The sequence below is a fragment of the Poecilia latipinna genome, unplaced genomic scaffold (assembly GCF_001443285.1).
Source record: "Poecilia latipinna isolate Pla-1442-1.1 unplaced genomic scaffold, P_latipinna-1.0 Scaffold1454, whole genome shotgun sequence".
Taxonomy (NCBI): domain Eukaryota; kingdom Metazoa; phylum Chordata; class Actinopteri; order Cyprinodontiformes; family Poeciliidae; genus Poecilia; species Poecilia latipinna.
In genome coordinates, this window is record NW_015114070.1 from 84,177 (window position 1) to 108,473 (window position 24,297).

A 24,297-nucleotide genomic window follows, 5' to 3' on the forward strand; every position below is an offset into this window, starting at 1 on the left:
AGTCACCATATTTGCAGGTAAATTTCTGCAGATAAATTCCTGCAGGTGAAACTTTTAATGCCAAATGTAGAATGAAAAAGAAATCATATGCATAACTGCACAGGTGTGCAGAAAAAAAGAAAGTCTGATTCTAAAGAGACCATTCTAAAGAGTCTGATTCTAAAGAGATCATTTTTTCCATAACATGTTTGTTTCACATCTGAAAGACCGAGGAGAAAAAAAGCACCACTTGATGGAGGAAACTGAAGACTTTCTTAGAATTCAGACAGAAAATATTTCTTTTCCACTCCTCTGTAAAATGAAAAGGAGTGTAATTTTTTTTTTTTTTGCCTTATTCGGTTGTTTATTGGTTTTTGGATCTAGTAAGCAGTGTCAAGAGAAAAATGAGAGACAGCAGAGTCTCTCATTTTCTTGATGCAGTAATTCATGCAACAGGCAGCCTGAACAAGTGGATAAACTTCAGGAAGTCCATATTTCTGCATGAAAAATCTTTTTTTTTGTTCTTATTTAATATAATTTTATGGGAAAATTAATTTAGGGTTTTTATTAAATGTAGGGCATAATCATCAAGATGAACACTGTGACCGACCGATCCTGGACGATCTTCAAAAAGCCTGACCTGCCGATTCTGATTTCGGCCGATTTTTGTACAAAATGTCGCTAAATGTAACAAGAAAGTCGCTGAGTTGGTAATAGGGGATGACTATTGTTAACTGCGAACATGCAGATGTGACCTGGTGGGCCGATCTGTCAGTCAGCCCTCTCTCACAGCAGATTTTTTTTTTTTTTTAGACCTTTGCCGAGGTTGACAAGATCGGTGGATAAGATCGACTTCACATGTAATTATCGGCCAATCACCAATCTCCCAAAATTATCAGTAATGAATCTATGCATGAGTTTTATTTTGAATCAGATTACTGAATGAAATGGGTGATATTCTAATATTTATCCATTGAATTAGAATCAATTAGGTGAGTCCTTCAGGATGAAGTGTAGCTATATCAACTGTTCTGCGTGTTCCTACCTGGAGGTATCGAGTCTGGTGGTATGAAAGTTTCTCCCCCAGAGGAACCACCACTTTCTCCACACTCCGCTGGTGGGAATGAGCCTGGATGTCTGGGCTCTCCTCTGACCGCAGCTCGATGTGTGAAATCAGCAAATTGGAAATCACGGACTGAACCGACTGGAAAAAGGACACAAAGTGACGAGGGGTCAGAGATTGGTTACCGTGGCGATTTAAATTCAAGTCACATTAGTTACAGAAAAACAGACGAGGTGATGTCACCTTTGTGTCTCCTCCTGGAGTGGCACTGAGGGCCAAGACGCGAAACTGCAACGTCTGACTGCTCAGCTGTCTGATCACCTGAGTGAGAGAAAAAAGGTCCAGAAAATAAAGTGTTTATTTTCAGTCCCATTAACCCCACCAAGTTGAACTATAGCGAACATGGTACAGGTAGATAGATAGGGAGGAAACATAAATGACAAAAATGTGAAAATGAAGTCCATGCAGACAGATCTGAACTGAAAAGTGTCAATATATTGACTGAGGAATGATGATAATGTCATAAACAAAAACATATTAGCAGTAATGCAAACACAAGACTGTACATATATGTAGAACTAACTGCTTCTACAAAAGTTCAGGACAGGGACACACCACATACAAATATACATACAAATAAAATATGTATGTATTTTATTTGATTATTAAATACATACATATTGTTAATAAAATAGAATAATAATAGCTACTGCAGTGTGCGCAGAGCATTACAAAAGCAAAGAGCCGGTTCTCAGTGAACTATCGTTCATCGTAAAGAGCCACTCAGAAGAATCGGCTCGTTCATGAATGTCACATCACTATATTGAAGACTTTGGTCACAGTATTGTCGTACGTGTGACACTGGGCCAGACTTAGGAGGGCACGGAAACATGGGCTTGAGCCAATGTGTGCCCTACACAGTAATCAGCCATTGTCTCCTTTTGCTCTGCCATGAGAGAGGGCCAACCAGGTCAACTCTCCATTTGAACAGTTTACAACAGTCATTCCAACTTTTTGCTATATTTTGCACACACGCACACACAAAAAAAATCAGCAAGTCAGGATTTTTAAAAATCGGTGATCGGCCAGAAAATTTGCAATCAGTGCACTGCTGCTTTCTTTATGATCTGTCTGAAGAACAGATGATTACTGTAATCAATGTAAAGATTGTTATTGCAAACAAAATACATTTAGTAGTTATTAAATTACTTGAACATCTTGACTGCTATAATAATCATTAGCTTCAGCATTTACCCCTGATGGAAGTAAAGACCTGAAAGCTGGTTACCTGACAGTAGGCATGGTTACCCAATGCCTTGTGAGCTTCATCGATCACCACACACTTGATCTCCTTTGCAGGACAGGTTTCTCTAGAAAGATCGTTCACCATCACCTGAGGGGTGAGGAAGAAGACGCGTTTGGACTTCCACACCTCCTGCCTCTGCTTCGCTGCCGTGCTGCCTGCAAAAGCCACAAATATCAACCATGTTAGCAGTGGCTAAAACAAATATGATGAGCATCATCTGGGAATGCACTGATATTAATATCTGTTTGATAAGGGTGGACGATATGGATTTAAAGTTTTATCACTGTATTTTTGGATCCTAAAGTGCTAACTATAAATGTAGCAATGAAAATTATTCAATACTCCTCTTTTAGGTAAAAACATACCCATTTGTAATATGTATTCTTTAGGACTCCCGTCACATAAAAAAATGTGATTCGTATCGCTAAACTGCAAACAGTATCTGTATTTAATCATAATTTTAAATGTATTGATATTTATTGACTGTTATTTCTAGCTGTCCAGACGGCTAGAAATAATCTGGACAGTTTTGGGGGTTTTAAAAATCACTAATCAGAATTTATCGTTGCAACGATAAATCAAAATTCTTATCATAATTAGAAATTTATCATGATAAGTAATACAATAAATGCCCAGACCTACTATATCAGTCCCGGTATTGAAAAAAATTCTAGATCGGGTATCGTGACAATGTGTCCAGTCCTAACGGGCAGATCTATTCAGTCTAATTCTATCCTTTGTGCTCTGAGTGACTTCATGCTTTATTATTTATTTTACGTTATATATAGAAGTTCTAATTGGACTTTATGAACAATTTGACAGAACATTTAATGCAGTTTATTTCTTAAGTTATTGTTTTGATCAGTCAGTTTATTTATTTTACATTGGCTGTTTACTCATAATTGCACTTATTGAAGACATTAAATTTATGTTTTTATTACATGTTGGATCAAGCTTGTGAAGCTTTTGGTGTATTTAAGTGTGTTGTACTGGTGCATCTTTATCAAATATGTTTGTAATTCAGTACATTTATGTCTGTGTTCAAAAAAATAAACATTTTAAGTCAATTCAGCTTTTTTTCTGTATCAGATCGGTATCAGCCAATACTAAACCTCAGATATCTGTATTCAAAGTGAAAAAAGTGTACTGTATAGGCCTATATTAAATGCAAAATGTATATATATTTTATAGTTTTAGTTTAATTACTGTGAAAAATGTTTCAGTGAGTCTGCATATTCCAGTTAATAATTATTTAAATGATTGATTAAGCTGGCTGATTATTAATAGCCATAATCAGGTGTGTTATAAACCAACTATGTGTGTGTTTAAAAGAAAAGAAATGTTTTAAGTCAAATCAGCACCGTTTTTTTAGTATTGGCCAATACTAAACCTCAGATATCTGCATTGGTATCGGAAGTGAGAAATGCAGATTGGTGCATCCCTGGTGTGTTTACCTGTCAGCTCAGCCATGTGGTCCTGAGGGATTCCCATCACTTTATAACAGGCCTCGATCTGCTGGGCCACCAGAGGTTTGGTGGGAGCCATGAACACAATCTTTCCTGCTGGATACCAGCGGTAGAAGTTGTACATAACCACAGAGGCTATGAAGGTTTTTCCTAAACCAGTAGGGAGACACACCAGTGTGTTCTGGAACAGGGAAGCCTCCGATATCTTCAGCTGATAGTCTCTAATAGGATAGTTGGTGGGGTAGATCCACACGTCAGCTGAGGAGCTGTCAAAACCTGGAAGATGTGGATATATCTTCTTACAGGATGGGCTACTAAAGGGAGCAACACTTTGTCCTTTTGCGTGGTTATTTTGTAAACCGTCGCTGTTCTCCAGCTGGAGGCTCTTTTCAGCTTCATAGACAGCCACCACCATTAAGTCATCGTCATCTTCATCTTCAGGGATGACGTATTCCTGTCTCTCTGCTGTATGTGTGCTATTCTGACCAATTACTGTCCATGGAGATTTTTGCTGATGAGGAGGAGGGTTTGTTGGAGCTACCTGAGCTCTGATGGAGGATGTCCGGATCGCCCCGGTAGCTTTTCGGGCATCTTTCCCCGATTGGACCGCTTTGTTCTGGGACACAGAAGCCCCCCAAGTCTGGAACAAAGTTCTCTGATTTGAACCACCACTCATTTTTATCAGCCGTGGCACAAAACTTTAAGAAAAGTGCCATGTGACTAGCTGCTACATCTCAACCCGAACACAAACATAAAGTCACTTCCGCCGGCATGCTTTCCAAAATAAAAAACCCCCGACGATAGCTACAGCTTTAAATTTGTGGGTGTACCTCCGTTGTTTTAACATAATGAACAAAATGTATATATCGTAATAATTTTAGGATAAGCGATTGAGAAAAGCCTACGGACTTTATATTTTTTATTGAAATGCTTTTAGTTTGTAAGCTAGTTCCCGGAAATGGGTAAAAAAGTTTGCGTTAACTCCCGCTCTCCGGTTAACTGCTGTCATTTTACCATAACAATGGACAGAAGCAAATTGGACAAAATAATTACACATTTCCAGGTGACAAATACATTCCAGTAAAGCGGAAATGTTGGTTATATTCTTTACCTAACGACTGACTGTTGTTATTGCTGTTATTGTTCGGGCCCTGTAGATGCTACTAGCTGTTAGCACAGCTGTAGAACTTACTCCGATGCTAACTGTGTCGTCTCTGCAGGCGCGTGCGCGCGGATACCTCACGAGAACGGAAGTGCGGCGCGCGCGTGAGGACTTTGAAGAGATTGTAAGGGAGGTAGAAGGAGATCTGACCCATTTAAGGTGGACTGATACGACCTTATCCATCCCACACTTTACAGACACAGTAAGTAACTTCCTGTCCTAGGCTGTCACTTTGTATTTAATTCAAGATACTACACTGAAAAACTGGATATGACTTCAATAAGCAGCTTCATTATCATTTTTTTATATGAACAAAGGTGAATTAATATGCCTGCAGTCTATTTCAAATCAATAATCATATGCTACCTGGTGCAGATAGTTAATAATGTTCTAACACTATGATAAAATGAATTTAAGCACACACGTGTTATGTTCAAGTTTTATTTATGTGATATTGAGGGCCACATAAATAGTTATGGCGTGCCAGATTTGGCCCGCAGGCCTTACGTTTGACACATTTGCTCTACAGGTTGAAATGTTATGTATAAAAAAATTTTATCTAAAGATTTTGGCTTCTTTATATTGAGGACTTTTTCTGTCGCTTTCACAAACATACAATTTTATTTTATCACCTTATTTTTGTCCTGTATTTTTGTTGCTTTTCCTTATATTTAGCGTTTTTTATATGTTTATATTGTCTTAATATAATTTTATTTCTCTGTTCCTTTATGTAAAATACATCAGTTGTTGCATGTATGACTAGTGCTAACCAAATAAAGTTGCCTTCAGTATTCAGGAAGAAGAAAAACATAATGCCAAATAAATCAATTAATTGTATGCTAAATTAAAATGATTAATGATAAACAATTAATATGTTTTAAAGGGCAGTTTTGTTTACAGAGACTTCATAATCAATTTTATTTATGGTTTCTGGTCTTTTAATGCCTTTTTGTTTATTGTTTTTGGTCGTTGTGTTTTATTTGGGATATTTAAAATGTCTTCCGGTTCCAGCGTACAAAATTAAAGTTCATTAGTCTTTGCGATGGCAAGCTTGAATTATTTTTGCAATTATGTTTAAATTAGCTGAAAATTGTTTCAAAACGACAATACTATCAATTAAAGCAGTGATTTCTGGGATAATTTACTGTCCTGCAAAATAGAATAAATTAATGCATCAATTTAAATAATAAAAATGTTATGGTCCTTGTTTGAGTTACCTGCATCCATCCAGCATCAAATATCAAAGCATCACTTGAATTAAATTCAAAGAGATATGGAAAATGTTAGCAGATTCAGTCAAAAATCCAATGTTTTCAAGACTTTTGTCCTTGCACTGACAGGATGGAGCATGTCTTCAACCTGCTAGACGTTTACTGAAGCCACCAGACCCAGAACTAGACGTCACTACTTCCCAGAGTCCAGATTCCCTAGAAGAGGAGGGACAGGAGCGCTGTGTCTACCTGGACAGGAAAGAAGCTGAAAGGGAGGATTGGTCCAGCATTCCTCCGAGATGTGATGGAGGGATGATGGAGAGCACAAGAAGGTCCTCCATCGTCTGGAGCAGTCCAGAGCTGGAGCATAATGCTTACCCTCAGAAAGGTGAAACATTGTTTTACAAGTTTTATTTCAGCTGTTTCTCAATTTAAAGTTTCAGGCTTTGATCTTTAAAAATAGGAGGACAGGACCTGCCTCCACACTGTAAAGCATTTGAGACATACTTAGTTGTGTCTACTATGTTCTATCCTTTAAACCAAATAAATTCAGCGTGTTTTAGATTTTGAACCAAAATGTCTGAGTTTGTAAAAGATAAACTTACAGTAGTAAATAGTGTTAACTTTTTATTAATTTAGTCAAACACCCAACAGTTTAATAAACTAGAGTTTTTAGGTTAGCACTTAAAAAATGAAAGAAGAAAAAGACAGATGTGGGAACTATTTCCCAGAATGCTTAGTGGCATGTTTCCACTGAGGTGGAAGTGCGTTACATTGATCTGACTCTAGTTTGTTATTAATGTAAATGTTTATTTTAATGTCCTGTTTTCACAAAATGTTTTCTATCTGAATTCATTGTGACGTTTAATAAAATTCATTATCAGATCAGAAATTTTGTTCATGCAAGAATTTAAATTATTCTAAAGTAAAATAAGTCGTTATATAACAGAGAAATGTGGCTCTTTAGCTGGGTGAAGGAAGTTGTTTCTTGCATATTGTGAAATAATTATTTGGCTTAAATTGCAACTTTAAATTAAAACTAACAATTCAATATTAACGAACTGAAAAAACAATGTTTAAACAACTTGTCTCTTGTTAAGTCAACTTAACGAACTTTAATTAAAACCAAAACAATTTTCTTGTTGACTTAAATTGCATTTTCAAGGCAGCAGGTGGACTTTCATTTTCAAGTTAAACCACCTTCAAATGTTTTACAGTGCAGATTTGAGTTGACATAAAACTGAATCTGTATTTGTAGTGTTGAGTTTGTAATCCTTCATTCAGGTTTCCAGCAGTACTGCCTGGCGCAGGAGGTGCCCCGAACTTCACAGGCGCTGCGTCTCCATAGAAACACTTTGACCATGGAGCTGGTCTGGCTCCAACAAGCTATCGACAGCAGGAAGAAGGTAGGAGCCAAAAATCCCTCTATGCTGTCATTTTCTGAAGGTTTTTCTAAATTTTTCTTTGGATATTGTTTGAAATTGCAACACCTGGCTATGACTTAATGTTGGCATGAAAAGGTTTCTAAACTAAAGTGATAAAGCTGATACATATCAGGAAACCTTTATTACGAACTTTTGTGCTTAAATGTGGGAAAAAGTGATGATAAAAAAAAGCTTAACATGTGGAAAATAAACAAAAGGAAAGAGCAACGTCTCAGGAAATCTACTCAACAGGACAATTTTTGAAAGACTTCAAAAAATTGTCTCATTTGAAGCAAAGTCTGAAAAATAAACCTTTGGTTTTTTTTATTTTGAGTTAGATGCTTTAATGTATTTATTACTTAAGGAAAACACAGGAAGTTCAGGGAAAGTACCAACTAAGTTTCAAGAAAGCTTTGCAGAAGCATTTCCAGATTTCAGAAAAGCTTCAGCAGTGTTAATATTTTGCATCTTTGTGATGGTAGGAAGAGCTCATCCTACCATCTAATTTTAGCCTGTAGCTGCACAACAATCACTGTTTTTAATGTGTTTTTCTTATGTTTCTTTACAGTACCTATCACTGAAGGACAGACTTTACAACGTCGAACTTTTGGCTCCTGACTCACCCTAATATCATCTTTGTTGAAAATTATTTGTATTTATTATTTATGATGTAATATATAATGTAGTGCACTTAAAACATGCATGTAAAAGGAAATAAATTATATTTTTCTATAAAGATATCTCTGCTTTATCTGATGGACTGTTTTATAATTTTCCACCATTTAGTCAGGAAAGTAGCTCATTCAGCTTAATTCAAAAGCTAATCTTTGGTTAAACCTGATCCAGTGTGAAAAATTCTGATAAAATTATCATTTAGCAGGTATGTTGTGTAATTATTCCACCATAATGGTTTGTAAATATCTTTAAAACAAGGCCTGAAACAATTAATCGTGATTAATCGTCAACTAATTTAATAATCAATTAATTGTTAATTGGAGTATAGAGACTCAAATATATGCATTTGCTGACACAATAAACTACATACTGAGAGCAATAAGTAAGCCAAACCTGTACAAAATATACACATTTTGTGATTAAGATAAAAATAAATGTCTGTAAATATGTTCTACCCAAAACTCATTGTCAGTTTTAGCTTCATTTTGTTCAAATTCTGTAACAGAGTAAATCCTAGTTAGCATGTTTTGCTATCCAATATTAATCAGCTAACAACAAAAATAATTATCATATAAACCCTGCGCTGTGTTAATGTAACTTTTCACATGTTGATGTTAGAAATATGTTTTGCTTCAAGCGTGCACTAAAGGAATGCTGTGTTGATGAGTTTTAGTCATAAAATGTTTATTTTCTTATTTTAATAAGGTTTTGCATTATTTGCATGTATTTTTATTGTCGCATAAAAACCGATTAGGTGGTCGAATGAAAAATGTGCAAAATATTCAAATATTTTATACGATTAATCGATTCATCATCAGAATGATCAATTACTAAAATAGTCGTTAGTTTCAGCCCTAATTAAAACTCCTGATTAACGAAGTTTATACCCATTATGAATGTATTTTTAAACATCCTATTGGAGCTGTAGGTCTAAAAACCTGCTGATAGTTTTGTATTTGAATGTTCTCTGTGTCCCAAACTTATCTAATAGTTTTTGGAGAACAGATGAACAGGTGTGGAGGTTATCTTATTGATTCAGCCCACAGCGCAGAGACCCACCCACTCTCCCCTCCTGTCACTTGCTTTTGTTGTGGTTTCTGTCGATGGTTTGGCCCACAGAGCCAGCCCTGGCTGGCCCTGCTGCCATGGCAACCAGGAAATACTCACCGCCGTCAAAGTAGTTGTAGTGTCCGCGAGAGAGGGGGGCAGAGATCGGAGCAGAACGTGGGGAGGCGGAGTCTAGACGGACCACAGCAGCAGAAGGGATCGATTTCCACATTCGGCTGTGCTGAACCTCGTCCTCCTGTAGGTTTGTCACTAAACAGTGTTTGCTGCAGTTAAATCAGAGGTAATCTGTGTAAAAATGTGTAGCTGCTGAACAATGTTTTGAGAGAGTTCAATGTGCTGTTTTGGGATTTAGAATAGATGTGTGGTGAGAGTTTATTAGTATTTCCCTTTAATAAATGGATGTCCCTCAGAGATGGCTGCCAGCTCTGCTGCGCCGGTCAAAAACGTGGTGGTGTTCAGGAATGGAGATCCTTTCTTCGGCGGACGCAGGTTTGTGGTCAACCAGCGTCAGGTGGCCACCATGGAGGCCTTTCTGAACGAGGTGACCCAGAGCATCGGCGCCCCGCTGGCTGTCCGGACCCTGTACACCCCCCGGCAGGGCCACAGGGTCTCAGACCTCCACGACCTCCAGACGGGAGCGCAGTACGTCGCTGCCGGCTTCGAGAGGTTCAAGAAACTGGAGTGAGTACAAAAAACATTTCTATCAGAGAACTTTCTGATTCTTAATCTCCCAGAAAACATCACCATCTTCTGTTTTGTTACAGCTATCTGCATGCAGGGTTAAAAAAGCAGCCTGGAGCTCGTAATGAAGCACAGGTAGGCTTCTCACTTCTAATGTGGCCTCCTGCACTGTCCATCACTCATTAACAACACACTAACTAAGGGGACTGCAGCACAAGGCAAGTAAAATGTTGAACACATTAACCTTTTCCATCCTGTTGACATGAAGCAAAGCACTTTAAAAACTCCACACAACCATTGTTTGGCAATAGGTTAATCTGTTTTAGTTTCAGAAAACCAAAACAGATCCAGAGGTTGTAACTTTCTGGACGTTACAACCTCCATAACGTAACGTCACAAATCAGCAGACCCCGTTACCTAGTAACCCCAGCAGAACTCTGCCCGTTACCCAGCAACCCAAGCTGAGCTCCAGCACGCTTGGTCAGCTGGTTTTCAATGGCTGCTGGTAAAGACAAGTATTTTTATTGTTGACTTGCTGCATTCTTGTTGATTGTGCACGAGGCTCCACTTTTGCTTTTCAAAGATGCATGGTTGTATAATTGTGCATCTGTTTGCAGCCATTGTCACGTGCGAGTGTAAACGTTGGGTTGGGGGGACGAGGCCAAAAGCAGATTATTTGCATTTAAAGTGACAAGAGGCCAAGAGGTTTGTTATGAACTGAGTAGACTAAAATCTCATTATCTAAGAATAATTTTGTGCAAAAAGTGTAATGAACATGTTTTGTGTAGACCATAGATCTATCCTAACCTATTCAAGGAAGCATAATAGGTCCCCCTTAAGAGAGCTAAATCAGAATGGGATATAGGGGAATTATTGAAGACACTTTTGAAAGTATGTTATTGTTTTTAAATCACAAAGGTTATTGAGATCTTCAGTTCTTCTCATATATTTTCAATTGGATTGAAATCAGGGATTAACTGGGTTATTCCAGCTTCTTCATTTTCTTTTTATTGTGAAACTAACCAAGAGTTTTCTTGGCTGTTAGCTTGGGATCATTGTCTGTTTTGTCAACAATGTCATGGCACATTTCTCCTTTTCTTACACGAGTCCTACCATTGTTTTTACCATAAGCTGAAAACAAAAAGTTAGTAGTGTTTTCATGGCATTCCTACCACAAACCCAGTGTGTACGATGACATCCAAACAAAATATATTCTCCCAGTATGTTTTGCAGCAAACTTCAACCAAACTTGAGCTTTTTCTTCATCAGTGGAGTCTTGTGCAGCGAGCCATTAGCACATAATTTAATCTGCAGACATATTTGTCTCAATTTCTTTGTTTACATCAACTGCTTGAGTTGTTATTAACCTCTGCTGCAAAATGTCGTACAAAAACCCTATTAGAAATATGTTGATTGGACAAAATGTTAATTTTTTCAGCACTTATGTTGCTTATTGCATCTAAAAAATAGATAAATCAAATATGAAAGTAATTTTAATGTGTTCAATTACTGAGATAAGCTCTTATTTGCCTATCAGTTGTAAATGGATCAGCCTTTTGTGCTTGCAGTACTACTGATGTCAGCGGTTGTCATGTAAATTGCTTGAAAAGTGGGCTCATCATTACTGCGTCTCTCATTTTCCCCTTGAATTACTATAGAGTCATTAACTACAGGTGGATAATAGATTAGCCTTGCAGATTAAACCAGTTTTTATCAGAAAAAAAGTTCTGAGTTACAACTAAATAATTTTTTCTGCAGATTTTTGCAAACTAAACTAAAGAGTAAGAAGAGAAACTCTTGTGTTTTGTTGCTTGCTTGTATTCTGATCAGCTTCTTTGCTCTTGGTCGTAATCTGTTGGTGTTTTGTGAAAACCATAAAACATTCAGGAATAAATGTGTGACTCTTTCATTTGGATTTTTAACCAGAGTCATTGGGTTTTAAAGTCTTACATGCCAGTGTTGTGGTTACCGTGGAGAAGTGTAATAAACGTGTGTGTGTGTCCATTTAATCCGCTTTTCACACAATCCTATCAGGGCCATGTACGAGTCCAGGCAGGCTTGGTTTGATGCTCAGACTGGGCGTAAATTAATAAAACGAGTGCAACCTCACAGAAATACAGAACAGCTTCTATGTTCTGATATCAGCCACATATTTGCGTCTGATTGCTGTTATGTGAAAGATCATTGAGAGGATAGCTCAAATCAGACACGGTAAGTAAATATGCCATCTAAGGACTCTTAGAGCGAGCGTAGTTTCCATGGCTGCTGCTCTTGAGTTTACACGAGCAGAATATCTAAATAGTCATTACGCGTTTGGGGAAAGTGAGTTTGCTGGGATGGATATGGATCTGGAGAGTGGAGGAGGCGTAAATGCGATGAGTGGTGTTTAAATTGATCAGACTGCCAGACTGTGATGTTCTGCATTTGATTTTCTAAATATCGCCTCCAGGTAAAAGTCATCCAGAGGCCCAACGTTTCAGCCAAATGGAGGAAGTTTATTCCTGTTCCTTGCATTATACAGTATGTTTGATAAATCTTTTACACTCTTTTAACTTTTTTCCTGTTTTCTTATCTGATGATCACAAAATGCAAAATAGTTTATTTTATGTGAAAGGCTCCATGTAGTTCATGAATATTTAATGGTAAAGAAAACAGTACAAAGTTGTTGTTTTTTTTTTCAAATAAAATCTGAAAAGTGTGGTGTCCATTTGCATTCAGCTTTTCTGAGTTAAAACTTTGTATCTCCACATTTTACTCCAGTAGGTACATCTAGAGCTGATGCAGATGAACAAATTTTGTCATGTTTTTACATTTAACATTTTCAGTTACAAATGTACTTTTTAACAGAAAATGCTAGATGCAATAATGAAGTATTTATGTTTTTATCCATGTTTTTGGCCTTATATTATGCAAGCAAGATCTTGTTACTTGTTAGTTACTTGGAATAACAGACTAAAATTTTTCTAGAACAAATTTGACCCTAAAGGAGAACATCTGAAATCATTTTTCAAACACACAATAACTTATTTTTTAACTTTGAAATATTTCATGTTGAAACTCTGATTCCCCACACCATGATACTGCCACCACCATGCTTCATTTTTGTATGATGGATTGAATATAATTCATATTTTAAAGTTATTAAAACATGATTTAATTAATGCAAAATAAAGTAAGATGAAACGATAAAAGTCTTTGTCAACCATTGATGTGAAGAAACAAAATTTTGGAGTTTACCTGCAGAGAAGAAGTTTTTTGTACTTAATCACTGATATAATACATAATTTGACTCTTATCTTAAAGTAAATTGAGTTCAGTATCTTATCACTGGTAACTTTTCTAAATGCATTCCTCTCTTTTTAATGTCCCTGCTCAGTGTATTCCGTAATGGAGATCTTCTGTGTCCACCTTTCCGGTTCATCATTCCTCGGAGTTTGCAGCAGGACCTGGATCAAATCCTGAGTCTGATCACCGAGAAAGTCAGCTTACGGACTGGAGCGGTGCGAAGGTCAGGCAGAAGGCAAACATGCAATGTCGGGTTAGGGCCAGCGTACATAGAAAAGAAGTAGTACGATTCTGGCAAAAAAAAAATCTCAGAAATTTTCTAGAAAAAGGGAATTTCTGAGTTTGAAAAGCTTAAAAATTTTTACTTTTGAAATTCAAAAATTTCCAACATAAAAATTTCAGATCTCCGAAATTTCCATTTTTTTCCCAAGAATATTTCTGAGATTCATTTCAGAATTTCTGTTTTTTCTCACAAATTCTCAACTTTTGAAACTCAGAAATTTCCTTGTTTTTTTTTTTCCAGAAAATATTTGAGATTAATCTTTAAAATTTATTAATTTTTTGTAGCAAATTTTTAACCTTTCATCGTCAGAATTTTCTGTGATTCTTTTTCTATTATGTTTCTGAAATTAATCTTAAATTCTTTAATTTTTTTTAGCAAATTCTTGACTTTTTATATTCAGAAATTTCCTTTTCTTTTTGAAGAAATTTGTTCCTTTTTTTACGTAATATGCTGGGTTTTGGTGGCGTTTTTTGCAGGCTGTGCTCTCTGGATGGAGTCTCTGTTTCCTCGGCCGGGGAGCTGCAGACCGGCTGCTGCTACGTTGCTGTGGGAACCGAAAGGTTCAAGAAACTTCCATATGTGGAGTTACTGGTTTCAAAAGCTATAGAGAGGTATTTTACATTTTTTATTTGTATGTGCCTGGAGATGATTCCACCATAAAGCATCAGAAAACTGGAAAACTTAGCAGTAATGACGATTAAGTCTTCCTTTTTGTTGTTTTTAGACATTATCCTGAGAAGAGGAAACTGCTGAGGAGAACACAGGTTAAAAAATCACCTCAGACGTTTAATTAGTTGCCTTATTTTATTATGAGTGAGCATTTAATAGAAGAGTACAGCCTACAGTGATGTGTGTGAAAGTATGACGGTGTATTGGTAGATTTCAGTAGATTAAAAAAACTAAAAAAAACTAAAAAATTTTTAGATTAAAACCAGAAACTTTCTAGAACGAACATGAAAATGTCAGATTTTGGAAAGACAAATGTTTTTAGAGAAAATTGTAGAATTTAAAAAAAAACCAAAACAAAGTTTTTGGTTGAAAAGTAAAAAAAAAAATTAATTAAATTAATCTCAGAAATTTTCTAGAAAAAAATAAGGACATTTTTGAATTTGAAAAGTTGACATTTTTTTCCTCAAACTCAGAAATTTCTATGTTTTTTCTAGAAAATGTCTGAGATTAAACTCAAAATTTGAGTCTTTTGGTGGAAATTTACTCCTACCTTTTTCTACTTAAAGCCCCTAATACGCTGTGACACAGAAATAAAAAAGGCATTAGTTATAAAACATAAAGCAGAATGGCATAACATCAAGTTTCTGAAGAGATGTCCAGGTAAACTGAATATTTGTCAGTCAAATAATTATTTTTCTCTCAGAACAGAAAAGCAGGAAGCGGTCCTGAAGACCGGTACAGTGACTCAGCTCTCCTCGACTCCTCAGAGGTAACTCAAATTTAACTCAGACACTGCTGATCCAAGAGGAAAATTAAATGTTGCTGTAACTCGTATTAATTCAAGAAATAACGTTATAAAATAAGGAGAAGCTCTCTCTGTTTCATTGGCTGATGCTGTGACTAGTTTTTATATTAGTTTAACAAAAAATTCAGAAAGAAACTTCAGGTGTAAATCTGTATGTTTTTATCAGAACGTATATTGAGCTGTAAGCCTGACTTTCAGTCCGATGGCCGGAGGGTGAAGTCGACAGGAGATGAAGCTGCGGCTCTTCAGGCGTCGCAGCAGCTGAGCAGGAGGGAGAGAGCGGACGAGGCGTCCGGATACTTCGCCCGGCCCGTTAAAGTTCGCAAGAACAGAACGCAAAGCAGACTGCTGCTCACTGACGGACCTGGTAACGAACGCCGCTAAATCTGACCCAAACCCCTCAGAACATTTTACCACGTTGTCGCATTGAAACATCACACATTTGTGTTTCTTATTTGGGTTTTATCTGTCAAAGGAAACAAATGTAAAAGACAAAATTAACATGCAACACTGCAAAAACACAAAAGTACTTTTGGTCTAGTTTCTACTGCAAATATCTAACTACACTTAAAATAAGACAAAACTAACTTACAAATAACTATTCAGCAAGATATAGGAGCTTGCTTTAGGTAAATAATTCCTAAATGTTGATGAAAATGTACATCAGCAGATTATTATTTGTGCAGCACATTTCAGCAACAAGGCATTTCAAAGTGCTTTACATTATAAAAACACAAAAATACAAAGTCATAAAACACAAGGTAACAATTGAAACTTTACATTTAATCAAAAAATGTTGGTCAGTGTTTCATTTACTATGGTCAATACAGAATTATTCACTAAAAACAATTTGTAGAAATATAAACCGTTCTCAAGTTGAAAACTAGCAGAAACCTTTATTGTGGAATTCTATTATATATATATATGTATTTGTTACAGGTAAGCCAGGTGTGCTCAAAGCAGAGGAACGGACAAACAGAGAGGAGGCTCAAGGTGCAGAGGAGGTGCAGGAGGATGAGAATACGGCTACAGAGCTTCCTGTTGATCAGGTCGGCATCCATGTTTCATTACATCAGAATATGTCTGAACTACAGTGAAATAAAAGGCAGCAAGGTGTTTGATGAAAAATAACAGGTGCAAATTTTGCCAAAATAAATCAAACATTTTGAGGTTAATCTCAGTAATTTTCTAAAAAAAACAAAACAAGGATATGTCTAAGCTTGAAAAGTTGAAAATAAACTAGAAATAAACTCAGAAATGTTGAGCTTAATCTAATCATAGGATTTCTAGAAAAAACTTGGAAATTTCTGAGCTTGAAAATTCAAAAATGTGTTTGAAAAAATTTGAAATTTTCAGATTTATCTCCGAAATTTTCTAAAAACAACAACAAAAATAACAAGGACATTTCAGAACTTGAAAAGCCAAACATTTACTAGAAAAACCCCCAGAAATTTTGAGAATAATCAAAAGAGCTTGTTAATCTCAAGAAAATATTTGACTTTTGCAAATTTTCTGAGTTCCAAAAGTTTAAAATTTTCTGAAAATTTCCAGAACATTTCTGAGATCGATCAATTTCTCAGTTTTTTCTAGCATTTTTTTACTCTTCCCACTCAGACATTTTCTCGTTTTTTTTTCTAGAAGATATTTTGGTGTAAATTTATTCTTTTTTTCCATCTGCAATGGCTTTGATACGTCTCAGTAAAAAAGACATAAGCCAGAGGTTTGGATAAAATTTTAATCCGATTCCCATTGTTTCCCTAAAGACAGTTGCAGAAATAGTTGAAGATGAAGACTTAAGCAACACAGAGGCTCCGGTGCAGAACTCTCCACAGGTGGGCAGCGTTTTATCATAATAAATGAAAAGTAAAGGGAAATAACTCTTTGTTCAATGTGATTACACCTAATCCCAGGCTTTCTGACCAGAATGTATCTATTTATTTACTGGTAAAAGAACAATGCATTATGTTTCTCTAACTATAAAACATCAATTTCCCTCAAGAGACATGCAGAAAAGAGCGAGCAGCAGCATCAACAGGAGCCCAGTGGAAAGCAGGTAGAGAGTGGGTGTTTAAATCACCAAATGAATCCTGTTTAACTGGGTCATTTTTATGGATAATTTATTTCTGTATGAAAGGTGAAAGCATCTGAACAGCAGCAGGAGTCAGCAGCTCAGATCCTGGTATAAACACCCACACATCAGTCTGTCTGTAATGAGACCACGGACTAAATTTCCACTAAAAATATGGAGATTGTCAGAAATTTTCAAGAAAAAATAAAGACATAAAAGTCATTTGTGAGAAAAACAGAAATTGAGATTAATTTCAAATATTTTAGAAAAAAAATCTTTAAAAATTAGTTTTTTTATTTTCATACGTTTTCAAGACAAAACAACCTCAAAGTTGTCAATTTTCATGAAAAAACACAGAAATTCAGATTTCACATATTTAAAAAGAAAAACTAGAAAGGTTTATTCGAAAATTTGTGAAATTCATAAAAATTGTAAAAAATATATTTTTGGAGCTCAGAAATTTTCCAAGTTTTTTTTATATCCATCCATTTTCTGAACACCCTTGTCCCTCAGTGGGGTCGGGAGGGGTGCTGGTGCCTATCTCCAGCTAACGTTCCGGGTGAGAGGCGGGGTACATCCTGGACAGGTCGCCAGTCTGTCGCAGGGCAACACAGACACACAACCATGAGCAAACACACACCTAGGGGCAATTTAGACAGACCAATTAACCTAACAGTCATGTTTTTTGGACTGTGGGAGGAAACCGGAGTACCCGGAGAAAACCCACGCATGCACAGGGAGAACATGCAAACTCCATGCAGAAAGACCGGGGCGGGAATTGAACCCAGAACCTTCTTGCTGCACGGCAACAGCTCTACCAACTGCGCCACTGTGCAGCCCAGTTTTTTATATATGTATATGAAATTAAAATTATTTTTTTTAGTTTATGAATTTAGAATTCACACATTTTTCATGAAAATTTCTGGAATTAATGTAAAAATTTCTCACAAATTAACTTTTCAACCTCGAAGAATTTCTGAGTTTTTCCTTGAAGTTTTCTGAAATTAGTATGAAAATTCCTGAGTTTCTTTGCAAAAATGTACTTTTACTTGTAAAAAAAAAAAAAGATCTACAGTGGCTCTTGTACAGCGTTGTATAAAACTGATCACAGTTTCTGTTTTTGTGTTTAGAAAGAGGCTGAACTGAAGCCGAAATCGTCACCGTCCCACTCAGAAGGGAAGATCAGGAAAGAGCAGGTGACTCTGCCGACTGCACATCTATAAAATCCTGGAGAAACTTTGCTTTTCTACTGATTTTAATGTTTTCCTGTGGCAGAAGAGCCTGCAGGACGTTTAATGCCGTCTCTGACTGAATGAGTAGTACCTAAACTGTGATATTGAGAAAAGATTTGTTTGTATTTTGTCTTTTTTTAATCATAAGATATAAATCTGAATCAAAATCCAACAAATCTCTGAAAAACCTGCTGAAAGTGAGATTATTTAATCTGTTCATCCTGTTTAAAAGGAGCAGGAACCAACATTCAGTCCTGCATCTTAATTTAATTAAACTTAAAATAATCTGTAAAGAGCTGCTGTGTCAACTGAAAACCCTCTTGTGCACAAGGAGAACAAACACGTTTTTCATTTTTGTTCACTCTTCTTCATTCAAAGCAAATATTCTTGAAATTCTAGAATTTTCCATCCTTGAAATATAATTTTTGTGGATTTAAGTCTTCATTTTTTCTGTGTTTTTTGTTTTCATGTCTTGGCAGGAAGGAGAGCATCATTTCTGATGGAAAGTCAATGAAAAGTCAGATGTTTTCATCGTATGCAAATTGTTAGTTTAATACATGAGCAAAAAAATTTTTTTTGTTTGAATCAAATAAAAATTAGATGTGTTTGAGGAAACAAGCAGTTTCTGTCAAAGTAGTTTAGTACTAAAGTATATGACATTTAAAGTGACAAAGTCATTTATGTCTTAAATCCATGAAATAATGTAATTAAAGTTTATATTCCTTTGTATGTCGGCTGTCCTTTTAATCTATTGTTTCTTATAAAGTCAACTCAGCAATTTAAAAAATAAAGGCTACTTGGTCATGTTTATGTATTAAAGTCTGATATTTAATCAAAAATAAATATGGAGTGAATTGTTTTTATTTTAATTTAAAACAAAATAAATGAGATTCACTAAATTGTAGTCTTAACCCTTCATTTGAAAATAGGTTAACGGAAATATTCGCTAACAAAAATAAGGATGAACCGATTGGTAATTACACCAAAAATATTTTAATAATTAATGTCACACAAAATCAGAGCAACAAACAGGAAATCCACAGAAATTCAGAAGAGACGGAAGAACATATAGATCATTATCAGCTGGTTTTATTAGTGTTACTTTACCCGACTTTGGAAAAGAGGAAATAATTTAGTTACAGCAGGCCGTGACATATAAAAGGTCATTTTCAAACAGTTTTGTCGTCTCCCACAGAAGTAAAATCTAAAAATCTTTTTCTATGCGAGCTCCGTAAATTCAGTCCATCTCTGGAATGAACCCACCTCCTCTTCCTCTTTTTGAAGTCCAACATGAGTAAATCTGGAAGAGATTGTCCTTCCAAGACGTTTTCTGCCTCCAGTCCTGCTAAAGATGCAGCTTTGCTTTTCTTTTCTTTTCTTCAACAACTGCTTTATCTCCATCAGAGCTGAGGTTGGCTCTCACTCTGCCTGTCAGTATCTTTGGCTTCAATGGAGCTTATAACGCACAGAGTGACGCCTGTCATAGTGAGGAACATTCCCACTACGGCTCCTGCAGAAGCAAGAGGAGGAAAAACATTTTTACTGATGCATGAAGACAGAAAACGGTGAATAATAGATGCTGCAAAGAACATATGACTCACGTTTGCCTCCAAATTCTTCCCCCAGCAGCTTTCCCGTCAGCAGAGTGCAAAGGAAGGTGAGTGAGTTCGCCACAGGAACAGCAAGAGACAAATCTGGATGGAAAAGGCTCTGATTTATTGAGCTGTGTTTGTTTGGCCGCATATTAGGGCCATTCTAAATGTAAAAAAAAAAAAAAAAAAGGAAATGTCCGCTTAAAATCTAAGAAATTTATTTAAAAATTTTTTTTAGAAAAATGCATGGACAATTCCAGTTTGAAAAGTCAAAATTTTGCTAGAATTTTTTTTGATAAATTTTCAAGTAAAAACTCGGAAATTTCTTACTTTGAAAAGTCAAAAATTGGTGAGAAAAGAAAATCATCATTTGAAATTGATCTAACAAAAATTTTAAGAAAAAAATATGGAAAAATTTCTAATTTGGAAAAGTTAAAATTTGGACAGAAAAAATATATATATATTTTAAGAATAATCTCAGAAATTGTCTAGAAAATTCTGGGTTTCAAAAGCCAAAAGATTTGCTTGAAAAATATAATATTTTAAGAATAAATTAATCTCAGAAATGTTTCCTGGAAAAACTTGAAAATTCTGAGTTTGAAAAGTCAAAAAAATAAAATAAAATAAATAAAAATCCAGAAAAACCGTGGACATTTTTTGAAATTTTTAAAGAAACATTTTAAACTTTTCAAACTCAGAAATGTCATGTTTTATAGAAAATTTCTGAGATAAATCTCAAAGTTACTGAGTTTTTTTCTAGCAGATTTCAGAGAATTTTTTTGGCATAAATTTCCGGTTTTTTTTTTAATCTAAAATAGCCCTTATGCCATTATACACATGAGACATCAGCCATATCACCTCTGAATTGTTTCTTACCAGTTGTTGACAGCGTATAATAATAAACCAGAGAACCACTCTGGTTTATTAGAAATGGGACCAAATACTAAAAAAATAAAAAAAGTAAAAATAAAAGGTTCAGCAAATAATAATAAAGATTACAATTAAATAGGAAATATTTCAGAGTTTTACACCAAACCTTTATGTTTAGAAGAAGAAACTTGATTTCAGCGAGCAGCTGAAAGACTCGGTTGGTTTCTGTCACATTTTCTATCCCCTCTGAACCTTTTTTCAGGAAAGGGTTTGTGCAGCCCCACAGCAGCGACACCAGCACCAAACTCAGCACCTCCGCTTCAAACACACAACACAGTCACATCTCAGCATCACGGTTTACTTTATCACACAGCAGAAATACACTGCAGCTCACTGAAAATGGAGCTAAAATGAAAGCAGCATCTGCTACTCAAGTCAAACCTGCACAGAATATATTTCACTACTGACAGACTAAGTAACAGTCTGTTTATGATATTTTTAAATCATAAATAATGAAAAAGCTAAAAGCAACAAAGCTAAAATGACTTTTTCCTTTTGCAAACTGAAGGAAGTTTTCACATTTTCCCTTTTTCTGTTTTCAAAAACACACAACTGTGTATTGAATAAAACACAATTAATAAAATAAAAAACGATCTGAGTTTTGGAAATTATGTGGTTCGTGTAGAACAAAAACTTCCAAATTAGCTTTTTTGAGTTTTCGTGAAGTTTTTTCACAAAAGACTGTTTCGTGGAGTAATTTCTCTTTAGATTTAAAAATTACATAATGTAAAATCAATAATGACTACAAAGCAATTTAACACACATTTTAACCATTAAACATTTTTAAAATAGAGCGAATAAAAGCCAGATTTGTTATAAATAGTGAAATAGCCTTTTTAAAAACCGACTGGGTCGCTAACTTCAGCGTCAGAAACAACAAGCCGGAAGTTAGCAACTCGCTACACCTGATAAAGAGCTACGCTACTTCCTTAGCATCGTCTGTGTCAGCTTTCCAGCTAGCTAAAAAGAAAGTTGAACGTTTGAATAAACTCAAATCCAAAGACAACTATAAATATGGCTAATAGTATTTTAAAACAGCACCAATCGAACCGATTCCTCTCACCTATGGTCACCATTGTCACGTCAACTGCATCTTAGTCGCCTACAAGTTGCGTTCAAGATCACTCTGGTTGTTCGTTAATATTTTTAAAACAACCAACATTTATTTATATTCTCACGTAGCATGTATGGTATTTAAGATGATAATTTAAAAATATAAAACCAGTTGAAATATATACCAATTTTACGTCGACTTTATTCTTATTGCACTAAATGCCATTTAGTTATTTTTGTTAACTTGTACCCATGAATTTACCATTCGTGCTTGTGTAGCCAAGTCCTTCCACCAGAGGGCGCAGTAACTCCTAAACAATAGTTGGCTGAATACATTTGTTCTCTTACAGCTCACTAGCTCACTTTGAGCGCTACACATTACATTTTTAAGGGTCAGGTCATCCAAAATTGTTTCTTTGTAGATGGAAGGGAATTGATTTCTAGCCATTTTGTCTAGTTTTTAGTTGCACACTTGGAAATTAATGAGTCAATAATTAAATTGCACAATAATCACAGCAATAATTGTATTTAAATACAGCAGTATTTGTATTTATTTGTCAACCAGCAGAGTTAAAATGAGCCAAATTACCTCTGCAGATGCCAAACAGCTTGTTCTGCTAATGACTCTTGGTGTTATTTATTGAATCACATAACTGACATGTAAACAATCCAAAATATATATATTCTTATTCATACATACATGCCCATGAGAGTTGTTTGTCACCTTAAAACTATGTTTTTAAAGTAACAACCTCTAGGCAGGTACATTTTTATTAAGACCACATATCTGTTTTAGAAATGTTTATTTTTATTGGTCTGATTTAATATCTTAAATGCCATGTTTTAATTAGTTTTGAGAAGAAAATCACCATAATTAAGAAAATATAAAGTCTTGAAAATATTGTTCTATGTGATTAATCTATGTAATCTGTTTCACTTAAGGAAATGAGTCACTAAAACCAATTAACTTTTCAATAATATTCTAATTTATTAAATTTGACTGTGTATTATAGAACTGATTTTGTAGGAAAGTCTAATTTTGGGATATTTTCTGATTACTAAGCAACAATAAATGGATTTAGCCTTTTTCTACTCCACATATTATTTATCTACATAGTGCATCACAATGCTTCTGGAGAAATGAAATCCTTGGTTAAAACATAAAACATAGTATTTTTTTTATTATAATCAAGACTCAAAAAGAAAGACAAACAAAGACAAAGGAGCAGTGAAAATAAAGTGCAAAATACTTTAGTGTCAAATGATTAAAGATTCACATCAATGGGTTTTGCTGACAGATGCTAAAGAAAACATCTTCATTGATTCTTCATTGAAATACGTATTTACTTCCTGTAAACCTAAAGCTAATCTGTGAGGAGAACACAAAGATAGAATGATGGGAATTAAATCTGTTACACTGTCATCTACTAAATCCATAACTGCTTTCTACGTGATCATTTTGTTTCCAAACTAGTGAGCAGCGAACAACTTCACGGATGTTTGTAGAAAACGTTGAGAACCATTCCCTGGATGTTTTCTCAGAAAACACTGCATTTCTTCTTCAGATTGTCTTTACATGATATCCTTCATAATCCACAGTTTGTTCCCTGTAATCTGAGCACTCCAGTTTCCCGGCTGATGAAGATTCCCGCAGGGTTCAGTCAGTCGTGTTGGTTTGAATTCAAACCTCGGCCAGTGGAGCTGTTTGCTATGTGTTCAGTGGGGAGGGCGTGTCGTGTACGGTGACCACGGTGGACTCGCTGTAGTCGCTGGTGGTGCTGAACTGCTCGGAGTGATTCCCGTCCGCTCTGGACAGCTGGAAGCCGTCCTCTGACACCGGGTTGGAGTGGGTGATGCTGCCCGACACGGAGCTGACCCCCATGCTGTTCAGAGGAACGCTGCCGTTAAACGTGGACTGGGACGTCTTCGGACGAGGTTTGGAGCCCGCCCGGCCCCCCAGCAGTCTGGACTCATGAGTCCGTCTGGCCAAGAAGACGAGAAAAAATACATTATTTTTCTAACCAGGCTACAAACATGTCGACATTTTAACAGCACAATAATGTAAGAAATCAAGTAAGTATAAAGGTGTGTTAGAGACATTGATGAGTGAATTTTTGCCAACGAACTCAGAAATTTTGAGATTAATCTAAAAAAAAAAAATAAAAAATAGTAATTATAGAAAAATGTGTTGATTTCTGAAAATTTTAGACTTTTAAAGTTAGGAAATGTCCTAAGTTTTGACTTTTACAATTTTCTTTTAAATAGTTGAAAATTTTCTAGCAAAAAAAAAAAAAAAAAAAAAAAAAAAACAAAAATCTTAAAAAAAATCTTAAAAATTTTTTAAA

At 35.6% G+C, this 24,297-nt stretch overlaps 5 protein-coding genes across 18 annotated transcripts in view; 2 read left to right on the forward strand and 3 right to left on the reverse strand.

The window, feature by feature from the left end:
• fancm (FA complementation group M) overlaps positions 1-4,585 on the reverse strand; it is a 47,832-nt gene extending 43,247 nt beyond the window's left edge. For all 4 annotated transcript variants that reach the window (XM_015057315.1, XM_015057313.1, XM_015057312.1 and 1 more), the window contains exons 1-4: positions 3,803-4,585; positions 2,331-2,503; positions 1,286-1,363; positions 1,025-1,183 (exon numbers count right to left, since the gene is read on the reverse strand). In XM_015057315.1, coding sequence (XP_014912801.1) covers positions 1,025-1,183; positions 1,286-1,363; positions 2,331-2,503; positions 3,803-4,490 — 1,098 coding nt within the window. In that variant the 5' untranslated portion in view covers positions 4,491-4,585. The remainder of the gene's footprint in view (positions 1-1,024; positions 1,184-1,285; positions 1,364-2,330; positions 2,504-3,802) is intronic.
• Positions 4,586-4,637: 52 nt separating this feature from the next.
• iqcc (IQ motif containing C) lies at positions 4,638-8,349 on the forward strand. Its single transcript, XM_015057327.1, has 5 exons — positions 4,638-4,877; positions 5,035-5,178; positions 6,317-6,575; positions 7,472-7,593; positions 8,180-8,349. Exons 1-5 carry the CDS (start codon positions 4,773-4,775, stop codon positions 8,237-8,239), a joined length of 690 nt encoding a protein of 229 aa, XP_014912813.1. The 5' UTR covers positions 4,638-4,772; the 3' UTR covers positions 8,240-8,349.
• Positions 8,350-9,045: 696 nt separating this feature from the next.
• On the forward strand, positions 9,046-19,270 carry dcdc2b (doublecortin domain containing 2B). 8 transcript variants are annotated; one of them, XM_015057317.1, is made up of 15 exons: positions 9,046-9,595; positions 9,765-10,035; positions 10,119-10,170; positions 12,485-12,555; positions 13,412-13,543; positions 14,080-14,214; positions 14,328-14,367; positions 14,976-15,041; positions 15,276-15,444; positions 16,017-16,126; positions 16,841-16,909; positions 17,077-17,130; positions 17,212-17,256; positions 18,276-18,341; positions 18,857-19,270. In XM_015057317.1, exons 1-15 carry the CDS (start codon positions 9,247-9,249, stop codon positions 18,875-18,877), a joined length of 1,650 nt encoding a protein of 549 aa, XP_014912803.1. In that variant the 5' UTR covers positions 9,046-9,246; the 3' UTR covers positions 18,878-19,270. The 8 variants fall into 8 exon arrangements, 6 of the variants coding, with proteins under 6 accessions (XP_014912803.1, XP_014912802.1, XP_014912804.1 ...); XM_015057316.1 differs by lacking the exon at positions 18,857-19,270 and having other exon boundaries at positions 18,276-18,491; XM_015057320.1 differs by lacking the exon at positions 18,857-19,270 and having other exon boundaries at positions 9,500-9,591; positions 18,276-18,491.
• A 153-nt stretch (positions 19,271-19,423) lies between these two features.
• tmem234 (transmembrane protein 234) lies at positions 19,424-22,059 on the reverse strand. The gene is made up of 5 exons (XM_015057328.1): positions 21,963-22,059; positions 21,006-21,157; positions 20,846-20,912; positions 19,979-20,071; positions 19,424-19,887 (listed from the first exon to the last, which is right to left on the reverse strand). Exons 1-5 carry the CDS (start codon positions 21,973-21,975, stop codon positions 19,778-19,780), a joined length of 435 nt encoding a protein of 144 aa, XP_014912814.1. The 5' UTR covers positions 21,976-22,059; the 3' UTR covers positions 19,424-19,777.
• Positions 22,060-23,535: 1,476 nt separating this feature from the next.
• Positions 23,536-24,297, reverse strand: part of ncmap (non-compact myelin associated protein) — a 17,466-nt gene continuing 16,704 nt past the window's right edge. For all 4 annotated transcript variants that reach the window (XM_015057334.1, XM_015057332.1, XM_015057333.1 and 1 more), the window contains one exon: positions 23,536-23,934. In XM_015057334.1, coding sequence (XP_014912820.1) covers positions 23,661-23,934 — 274 coding nt within the window. In that variant the 3' untranslated portion in view covers positions 23,536-23,660. The remainder of the gene's footprint in view (positions 23,935-24,297) is intronic.